The following is an 11,280-nucleotide window of genomic DNA, read 5'->3' as shown; positions in this document are numbered from 1 at the left end:
AAGTTCATCATCTTTCCCATCAGCCAAATTTTACTACTCAGCACTGCTGTGATGAACACCAGAATGTACTGCAAGCACAGACAGAAAAAGTAAAAGCAAAATACACTCCTGCCCCCCAAAAAGCCCAAAATAAAGGAGTGAAATCTATCCATCTGACCATTTAAAAAGAAGCAACGAGTTAAAAAATGTAACAAAAAGGAAATGTATTGACACACTCTAGCAAACTGATGGATTTTTCCTCTTTAAAGCAGGTACTGAAATGCACTCAGTGATCAGTGTGAGGTGGGAGATGAGAGGCCACCACCCAGGTGTGCCCACGCAGACACACGCACACGACCCAGAAGCACAGAGAGAAACAGGATTAGAGGTTTATTTCTGAAAAAATCAAATACAGAAGTGAATTCACAAGGAGAAAAACAAAACCTGGTTCACCAGATTAACATTTCATAAAAAAGTAAAAGCATGTGTTACTTTAAACAATGAGAAATCCTAATGAGTCATTAACCATTCACTTCTATGTGATGAACAGAGAAGCAGGTGAAGTGTACAGACTGAAATCCTCACACAAAATCCTGCAAACAACCATTAAGTTTCAGGGAGTGCCCACTCCACTCTGCCTTTCTTTTCAAACACATTTCCATTGCCATTCTCTATATGGAGTTGTGTGGCATTTTGGGACTTGCAGCTAAAGAGCACAGATGAGCTCATCAAAGCTGTGTTTAATTGCTGCAGGAAAGTTTAGCTTGAGATTCCAAATAAAGATTAACAACTCTAATGAGAACTTAGCACAGAATCATGGAACAGTTTGGGTTGGAAGAAACCTTTAGAGGTCATCTAGTCAATCCCCTGCCATGGGCAGGGACACCTTCCACTAGATCAGGTTGCTTTTGGAGCCATTCAAGAGCACCAAGCCCCATCCAACCAGGCCTGGAACACTTCCAGGGATGGGGCAGCCATTCTGTGAGCAAGAAGAACTCATCCTGGGCTAGGCTGTGACAGGGACAGCAGAGAAGGGAGGGGGTTTATGTGAGAACCTGCTGGGGCACAGGGAGGACCTTTATTAGTTTGTGTTTACAAATGGAGATAGAACTTTTTGTTTTAAAAACAAAACAAAAAAAAAAGCAGATACCAACCCATTTCCTGCTTTTGAGTTGCCTTTGCTGTCCGTGCTGAGCTGAGAAAGGACATAGTGAGGCGCTTTGGCACTGTCGGCATCAAAGATATCCATGTTGGACTCCTCGCAATCGCGGCGTTTGATCCCTGGCCTCTGCTTTGGGTTGCGTTTGCGCGATTTACGTGGCACCTCAGTGTTATCATTGTAGGAACTGGTACTCATGTTACTGAAGTTGGAGGGTGAATCCTCCATCCACATACTGCAGCTCTGTTCTGACTCCAATCCACAGCCCTCATCCTGGCAGGACATCCGACTGTTGTCCAGCAAGTCCTCGGGTGGTGGCGAGATGTACAGGACTGTGTGGCGCTTCGGCGTTGACTGGTGCTGCTGGGCTGTGTTACTGGTTATCTGCTTGTCACTTACCCCTCGGGTACTTACCCCCACGGCTGAGGAGCAGCTCTCCACTTGCATAGCCTTGCTGTCGGTGACTGAGGTAGAGTAAATGGTAGGACTGGAAGAGGTGGTAAAGGAGCTGCAAGCACCGCCCATGGAGGAAGAGGAAGGAGCTGAAGAAGCATCTGCGGTGTACAATTCACAAGTCAATACAGGAGCCATGGCTGGGGCTGTGCTGGCTATAGCAGTCCCAGTGAGATCAAGGTGATTTAGGAACCGATTGCTTTCCCCCAGAAATGTTTGGAATTTGGTTAGCTTTTAGAATGGAGATGCTTAAAGCGACACAGCCTAGCCAATGCTTTGGAAATGTCCAAATAAGTCTTAGCATGATCCACTGCAATCAGATTTGTTTTGAGGACTTCATATTAATTGGTACGAATGGCTGCGAGTAAACAGAGCTCTCATCGCCTCAGCTGGACTAATTATTGCTGGAGAAGCCATTTCATCTCAAATAGCCCCAAAGCAAAATGCTCAGAATCCACATCCAATGCCAATTAAACCATTTATTGTTGGAAAATTTAATTTGTTTTGGAGAAGTCGGGACTGTGCTTAGCCACAAAATATTAAAATAAGTTTCTAACCTATGAAGCAGAGAACTACAGGTCATTTTTAATGCAGACACTCCCTGCTTCAGAGGCAAATCCTGGAATAAAAATATGAGAAAATAAATGAGAAAAAGAGCTGCTGATTATTCCATCATAAATGAGAAATAAAATATAAAATCAACTGAGTTGGGAGGCAAAATGGAACTGGTATCAGTCACTATGACCAAGCTGGTGGCTTTGAAGATTCAAACCAGGGCTGAAGTGTCTGTGCTGGGCCAAGGACAGGGAAGTTCTGCAATTTGACTTTTTCAGTCCCTGAGACTTATTTCCCTCAGATTTATTAGTCCCTGACATAGAGACAGCTTGGGGGACACCTGTGAAAAATCCATCCTAAGCAGGAGATTTCCAGCACTGACTGTAACTCTGCAGGTCCCAGAGCTCAGTCTGGTTCAGGGACATGAAAATGATTAAAGCAAACCCCTGAAGATTTCTGGGGAACACCATAACAGTTGCCAAGGAGGAATTTTAATAGACAAACCAGGTTCAGCATTCCAGGGGAAGCAGGAGGGACAAACATGGGTCTTTATTTGATTCAATCAGCTGTAGCTCATGGAGGAGTAACCGACTGAATGCACAGTCAGATTTCAGCTTCCTGGGGGGAGATCCTGTTTGCTGCCCACACCTGATCAGCCAGAACCACTGAAATACTCCATTTTGGAAACAAACTGTACATTCTAAATATACATAATTACCCAATATGTTTGCTCAGCTAGTTACTGTTGTCATCGAGGTAATCCCTATTATTAAGAGGAAAAATACGTTTTCCTTTTTGCTGCTTGGGGTTGTTTTAAAATCCACAATATTATATTAATCTCACAAGTCTAAAAGTTTTAGAGATGCTAGAACTATCGTAGTCAGTTTAAGCTATTTCAATGTAACAGAAGCAATGATTTTTCAGCCATAATATATATTTGATTAACAGCAAAACTCAGCCGACTTCCCAGTAAATCACCTACTGGGGATTGCTGGAGACATCTGTGACTGATGATAAAGAATTTTTAAACCAGTGCTGTTTCTTACAGCTTTTCTATGTGGAATGAAAGAAAAAGCAAAGCTACACCACCGTTGTAGAATTTAGTGGCCATTACAGCTGGTCAATAAGCTATTCTGCTTTTATCACCACAGCAAGTCCCTTCCCCAAACCTCCCAGAGAACCAGGAGCAGCTGAATGATACCAGTTCCATTTTCCAGCTTGTTCTTTGGCAAATACAGTGGCTGAAACTGGAGAATTCAGTCACTTTGCATTCCAATTTAAAGGCAAATTTCTCCTTTCTATCATCATGCATTAATGCAATGCTTCTTTCAAAAAACATTTATAGGATTGGCAAGAACTATTAAATCTAGGTATTCATTTCAGTGACAATATTTAAGGAGCTAGTTTGCAGCCACTTTGAGTTGAGAAAACCCATTGCTATGTGGGGTGTTTTGGTAAACGGAATCAGTTTCCATCCGTCATTTTTACCCCTGGAGAGAGCTGCAGCAGCAGAGTGCAGCACACAGGTGCCTGCAAAGGGAGCAGCTGGAGCACACAGACCTGCAGGGTTGGGTTTCTGAGCCCCAATATTTCCCCATTTCAGGTGAATCAGTGTCACTCAGAGGTAACTGAGCCTCGTGCCCAGCCCAAGGCAGCGAGTGCACGTCTGGGTGTGCCTGTGTGCAACAGACTTGGACCAACAAATTGTTACACACGTTGAACCACAGGGCTCCAAAACTGAAGATTTCTCCTCCAAATAGATTAACATCAAGGTTTATCTTCTCACAGCAATACTAGAAGTGTTTTAAGAACGTCTTTTTAGAGACATGTAAAGAAAACTTGGGCACTTCAGGGACAGCATGGCACGGGTATGGCAAGCACTGAGCTCACCCTGCTCAGCACGTGGTTCGGTGCATCTCCTGGACAGAGATCAACCATTTTCCTAGGGGGAAAAAAATAGTAAATCACTAAACAAAATGCTTTTTTAGCATGAAGCTAAAGAGCAAGTGATGGTACTGCTGTTCTAGAGTGAGGCACTGTGTGATATTGAAGTTATTATCTTTATTGCTCTGCAAAATCATTTCTCCTCCTTTCTTTTCCTAGAAGTATTTCTGTGTATGAATATGTGTGTGGTTTATACTTTTAAAAAGTAAATAAACAGTGTCCATTATGACTTGGTTACACTCTCCTCCCTTTAGCAGAGACACCTCTCTGTGGCTATGAGATTAGGTTGTGGAAACAATCCCAAATTCAACAGCAATGGCAACAAAACCTCTCGGACTTATATAAATTAAAAGGCAAGAAAACCTCTCTAGCCTTATATAAATTATAATATATAGGTAATAAATTATAATAATCAAAGAAATATATAATAAATTTTGGCATTACCATCCATAAATATGCAATTATTTTACCGCATCTATAGGTCAGTGTCTCCTCCATTGTAATTACGTAAGAAAGTATGACATATACTACAGCAGAGGTATAAACTGCATTGGAACAGTCAAATACACAAATTTAACATCTAGTTCGGGGGATAAATCAGTAATTGCTTCAGTAACATTTCAGGCTAAGCAAATACTAAGGAACATAGTAAAACCTATGTTTTCTCAGGGTCTTGAGCCAACTCACCTTCCTTTGAATTAATAAATAAATTGGGTCAATTAAGTAAGAACTCAACAAGCTGCTATAGTGAATAAACTGTGCTTTTCTAGCTCCCCTTTGGGTTTATCATTTTATTCCAAAGCCAATGACATGTGTATCTAACACCCAAAGGAGATCTCTGGGATGACTGTGCTTCATTTTGGGGGGAAAAATGTAATTTAGTGATCAAAGTCGCCTGGTGTGGCTTTCAAAGGTGAAAGCACTTGCATTCCCTGGGTTTGGGACTGCAGTTTTCCCCACACAGAGATAACCTCAGTGCAGGAGAGGCTGCACCTGTTGGTGCAAACACACACATCCCTTCCCACTTTGGGCATTCCTCTGCTTTTCCTGTCTTCAGACACATTATCACAAGTGGCTCTTTATCTGCCATTTCACAGTGCTTGCCATGACAAAGATACATATTTTAAAATCAATAGGTATATTTTGAAATAGAAGACTGAACATATTTGGCAGAGCCTCAAAACCAAATTTGCTCTCAGAGCAATGACCCTGAACAGGAGCCAAGTGCAGCCACAGCAAGTGTGCAGCCTCAGGACTAGACATGAAATGTGCACCAGAATCAAAGTGGAGTTATTTCCTTTTTTTAATTTAAAAAAAAAAGGGAGAAAAGGATATTCCACATTAGAACTGTGATCACTGCTGAAACTAATCCACCTGAGTCTCCTCGTTGCCATCACTGTAACATGAAAGGCAGCAGAGAGAAGAAATTCAGATTATGTTGCCTGTCCCATAAGATTTTTCTCCCTAAAAGAGGCAGAATTATGTCAATCAGTTCAGCATAAGGACTAAAACTAAGGGAACACACAGCAAGGAGTGTCCCTGTGAGCAAACCATACTTTTCAATACCATAAAGCAAAGGAATTTTTTCACCTCCTGCGTTAGCAACTAAGACAATGACATTTTCTATATCCTGTTCTCTTGTGAAGTCAAACAAGGCATTCAGCTTCAATAAACAAAAAAAGGTCTGAAAGGCAGGAGAAGGGGGGGGGGAATCACTCTTTGGCACTGAGAAAGTCTTGTCTTTAGGTAACACTTCTGTGGAGCAAATCCTGAAATCCTTGTTCATTCTCTTCACAGATCCTTTAACACAACAAGGATTACCAAGTCCTCAAAGAGAAACAAACAGTGTCCTGATGACCTTTTTATTTTAATTGCAAAAACAAATCATTTCCCAGCCTGGAAGCTTAAGACTGCAAAGGTAAATAAATTGCAGATATTTTTGGATTTACAAGTTTTTCAGCCACCTGTGACTGGACAGGCAGGACAAGCAAAGAGCCATTAAAGAGTCCATTTTTCCTCAGAACCTTCCCTGCATCCATGTGATTCCCTGTGGTCTGTGCAGAAATAAGTGTCCTAAATGAAATCTCACCCCTCAGGGTGAGGATAATAGGTCTATAAGGTTAATAGGAGGCCTGTAAGCTTAATGTGTGAGGTATAACCTTCACTAAAGCTGCTAATTTATCTCACGTGTTGTGTTCTCGATGAGACTTTATATGTGAATTGGTTTGTTTGAACCATTGGGCACAGAAGAACAATTTCAGGGCAAACCCAGAAGGAAACACTGTGCTGAAATTTCCACCACCAACCCTCCTTGTTGTCAGAGGTTTTAGAGGTAAAACCCAGGACTTACAAAGTGGCTGCAAACCTGCTTTCAACACCTCACATGCCAAAACTTGGGGTTCTACTTTTCTTCTTCTCGTATTACTGATGTCAAAAACTTTTCCAAAAAGCTTAGTTTCAAATCAGTATCAATCCACTATTCAGAAATAAAACGAAAAAAATTAAAAAGAAAATTAAAAAGAAAAAGAAAAATAAAAAGAAAGAAAGAAAAGAGACTTATGAAAAAGTCTGAAAACAAGACCGACCTATACCCTGGGTGAGATTGGATGGGTTAAGTGTCTCTGGCACTATTTGTCTTCACTATTGACAGACACTGTCACACAACCCACCACTCGATGCCTGTCTCTGAATGGCGAAGCTAGAATGCAAGTTAAGTGTATTAATAGAGAAAAAAACTAGCATCCCAGCAAATATCATAAAGCAATCCAATTCACCAGTTATTAAACACACTCAGATTCAAGATAGGTAGGTTAATTCAATTTACATCAAGCCCAACAGTGTAAATTCCCCTTTACATTCCCATGCTGACCCAGGCAGTGTGTTACACTGAGGGTGAATACATCAATCAATGCCATTGTTATAAATGACACCCATTATTCAATTAACACTCCAGTTTAGGTAGCTAATAGAACTTTTGTTAGTGGCTCACACACACCAATTCCAGGGATCTTAGATCCTTCCCACTCGGTCATAAAAGGCTGCTCCAAGCAAGCAGAACTCTAGGATCCTCAGGTGCTCTCTTCAAGCTCTACCTGTCACCCCTCACTCCCTCCCCAGCTCTGCCCTGGATGAGGATGCTGGGACTCATGGATCTGGCTAAGAACACTTCCATTTAAGAAATAGACTCTTTATTTCTTTAAATATCGAGTTGTTTTTCTCTTAAGAAATTACAAACTCCTCATGGCCTTCATGAAGGTTTTGCTGCTGCCATGGCAAGGTGCCTATGCAATGGTGCAATGAGACTTCCATTCAGACTTCTTGCCCCTCACTGTCTTGGATTTCAAGTATTCCTTAAGGAACAGGGAATTCTCTTGTCACAAAGTAGTCTCAAGCCTTTTAGATGTAAGAAATGAGCCATTTAATGGAAGATGTTGCCACAAAAAATCTCTTGGAATGATAAAACAGCTTTGATTGAGCAATTCTGAAAACTGGATTTACTGACTGTATGAAATTCAGGAAGACTGAAAATAAACTTAATACAGAAAAAACCTATGAACTAGACATAAACAGATCTAATCCTTTCTGTGGAACTCCAAGGAAGCTCATGGAGCAGCAACAACGCACATATAACTGCACAACTAGAACATCCAGCTGAATTTGCAGAGAAAACATAAGGAAAGTTTCCATAAAATGGAAATAGTAAGAAAACTCTTTTTTGCTTTTTTTAGCATTTCCCAGCAGTGACTACTCAACATCAAACCCTTCAGGATGACAATGGAACCTCTCCACCCCCCTGAGCTGAACCTAACCACGGCCTGGTCTCTCCAGACTGAAACAGGCTCCACCAAGGTTCTTTGAGACATGCTACTTCCAGAAGAAACACTGGAACTAACACACAGCACCAGGAAGATGAGATTTTTAGAGAGCACAGGGGCCTGGTTGAACTCCATTCTGTAAGAGAGAAGCCTTTGCCCCGTGCCTGCAGAGAGCACACTGCAGACAGGAATCCCTGGAAGACATCCCCCTAGGAAATGACAGGAAGCATTTCCAACTGAGAGGGAAGAGGAAGGGAAAAGCCTACAAAGAAATGGAAGTTTTTACAGGCATTGCAGACCAACTACAAAGAAGAGTCTTTTTTCCTGCTCCTGTGTTTACATCAGGCAATCATAAGCTCAGGGTAACAGAACTGAGATCCCCTTTGAAATCGCTGGTAATTATTTCTGTATCAACAGGAAAAACTGACTAATGACACCAGGAAGGATGAGAAATGGACTAAATATTTTCATTAAAAATAAAAATTAAGAAGCCTGACTGTAGGTACTCAGGGAAAACCAAACCAAAACAAACCCATCTCTATGCTGAGGCTTTACTGGAATCTGTAGTTGGAGAATGATGAAAAAGCCTTATTTTGGCAGCAGCAAACATGATCCTTAGCACCCAGTCTGTACCCCACAGATGATGCAAGTACCTTATCAATGTCTCTCCGGTAGCAATTGAGCAGCAAATCCTTATTTTCATAATTAAAATAACCAAAACTGCTTATGGCAATATTTCAGTCACAACTCTGATCAAAAAAGTCAATTACACCTGTTTGGGACAAGTAGTTTGCTCCTTTAATTTAAAAGAAGCATAAAATTGCTGACAAAAAGGTAAAGCTTCATAATTTACCTAACATTTTCCCAGGGTACAATCATGTTTCGGAGCCAAAAAATCCCCTCCACAGATTAAGTGCATCCCAGTATGAAGAAAGCAAAAGAAAAGAGATCAGCAGATAAATTTCAGTGGCATAAAATCTGTTCCCCTTTTGCTATGCCAAGAAAAACACTCCAGAGAATTCCACTGGAGATTGGGAACTGGAAACTGGAAAGCAATACAAAAAAAATATGGAAATATATCTATTTTCCTCTGTGGGAAATGGAGAGCAGCCTGAGAGATCATCAAGAAGCTGCAGCAGCTCATTCCAAGATGTGCTGCAGAAAGCACGAGGGATGAAGAGCAGGGAAGTGAGTTTCTGCACCAGTTCTTCTCCCTGGGGGTCAGAAGGTCTCTCCTTGTACTGGAGATAAAAGATGAAAAAGCAACACCTGTTTAAGGAACATGGTTGAAAATACTCCTGATCATCCCCAAAGGACAAGAATGAGGTGTTACCTACCAGCTAGAAACACACCTTAGAGAAAGGCCTTACATTAACAGAGTGAATTATTAAGCACTTGAAGGTTCAATGTGTCTTGATCAACACCAAAGAGTTGTTCAACCCGAAAAGCGACTCCACCATCTCTCTGCAACTGGAGCTCACACACACTGTGCAGAAGGCATTAGGGAAGCTTCAGGCACATTTGTTTCATGTAAGAGATCTCCAGGCACAGCTTACAATGACAGTTCTCAGCATGACACCCTCATGCACTTCAAGAGTCTGGAAGATGATTCATATTTAATGTGTTTATGGTGCTGCACCAGGCAAAATCCTCCTTTTCCTGTGCCCTGAACAAAGACACTTGTAATTCAAACAGTGAGCACAGAGAACAGTTTCCAGGAGTAAAAACAGAACCTTTTCCTCCCTTCTGCTTTGCAGAAGAACCACAGAATGAGAAGCTTGAGAGAGCAGCTCAAAATCCTAGAGTTCTGTGAAATACTTGCCTGTTTGACACTCAGAGAGTGGGTGACACCTCTTTGGTCTGGATTAATGAATAGGAGATACACATTTATTAACAAATTAATGAATATCCAATCAGCAACATTCCATTTCCATACTCTTACAAACTCTTCCACAAAACAAACTTCCCAATGGAAGGAGAACTAGAAGTCTGTCCCTGTGAGGTCAAAACTGCTAAAACCAGCCCATCCTGCTCCTCCAAAAAACCTGAGGAGTTAACTGCAGCAGTGTTTCTCAGCTAGGATGTGATTTACAGGGAACATAAACCTCACAGCAAGGTGACAGAAAGGCCTTGAGTAAGCTGAATTTCAGCCTTACCCTGCGTTTTGGGTAGCAAAAAACAAACTGTGTTAACTGCGACAGGAGTAGTAACAAGCTCTCACCACTTTGGATCATCCCCTGTCCCACAATCCTCTCATTATCCAAGGAGTAATATCTGGAAGTGATTTCTACACACTGTAGCAGCTCAAATCAGCCTTTTCTTTCATGAGTAAATGAGATCCTCTCCAACACTGTGGAGTCTGAACTAGGATTTCCCTCTCGCTTCCCAAAGAAGGAGGTTTTAAGGCAAGTAAGAGCTGGCATAAAATTAAAGAGGGAAAGAATTATACAAAACGAAGAAAATACTTCAGATACAGAACACCAGTTTGCCTCTTTCCTCCTCATCCTACACTTGTACAGTGTCAGCTTCCAAAAAAATCTGCATTCAGTCTATTAAGCAACTGATATATGCAAATGAATAGTCAATCTTTTAAATATACATGTTAAACAGGTATTTGTTTCCCTGTCTAAGCATCTAGGCATGCCCAAAGCCCAAGCTGATCCTCCTGGTAAGAAATCAGAGCCCAGACCTCTGGGTACTACACCAGGCAGGGTGAGAGGGCTTGAAAATGTGGTGGAAACGTGTCAAATACACTGTGGAAATCCTAAAACCATAAAAGAAAATAATAAGCCAACCTTTTATCTACAAACATGGCGCAGCTGCAGCAAGAACACTGTGCCACAGAGAGGCCCTCACTGAGCAGGAACAGCAGTGGAAAAACTGGTCTTTGCTCTGTTTAGGGTTTTGTCAGGTTGGTTGGTGGGGTTTTAAAGACAGTTTTTAACGATTTTTATAAGCCTAGTAGCTAGTGCTCAATACATCTGATCCTAACACACCCAGAGACTCGACTGTCTTGTCAGAAGGCTGAGGGAAGCCCTCCAAAGCTCAGGAAACAATTTCAACCAGCACAAACTGAGCCACTCAGAGAAGCCACTTGCACTCTCTCTGGCTGCTCCCTCCTCCCTGCATCACCCCTTTCCTTGTGACACCAGAAACATTTGTGCAGATCCACACTGAAACCATCCAGGAGAACTCTAAGCTGGAGCAAGACCTCGATCCAATGACATCAGCACACATGAAGTGTCCTTTCAGCAGTGCTATAGAATCATAGGATCCCAGAATGGTTTGGTTGGAAGAAACCTTAAAAGTCATCTCATCCCACCCCCTGCCATGGGCAGAGACACCTTCCACTAACCCAGGTTGCTCCAAGTCCCA

At 41.8% G+C, this 11,280-nt stretch overlaps 1 protein-coding gene across 1 annotated transcript in view; it reads right to left on the bottom strand.

The window, feature by feature from the left end:
• The window catches only part of NFAT5 (nuclear factor of activated T-cells 5, tonicity-responsive), a 32,271-nt gene that overhangs the window by 18,931 nt on the left and 2,060 nt on the right, over nucleotides 1–11,280 (bottom strand). The window contains exon 2 of the mRNA XM_009084822.1: nucleotides 1,134–1,692. Within this exon, the coding sequence (XP_009083070.1) occupies nucleotides 1,134–1,692 (559 nt within the window). The remainder of the gene's footprint in view (nucleotides 1–1,133; nucleotides 1,693–11,280) is intronic.

Source organism: Acanthisitta chloris, unplaced genomic scaffold (assembly GCF_000695815.1).
Source record: "Acanthisitta chloris isolate BGI_N310 unplaced genomic scaffold, ASM69581v1 scaffold10671, whole genome shotgun sequence".
NCBI lineage: Eukaryota > Metazoa > Chordata > Aves > Passeriformes > Acanthisittidae > Acanthisitta > Acanthisitta chloris.
Note: the sequence above shows the minus strand (reverse complement) of the source record. Positions and strands in the feature narration are given on the sequence as shown.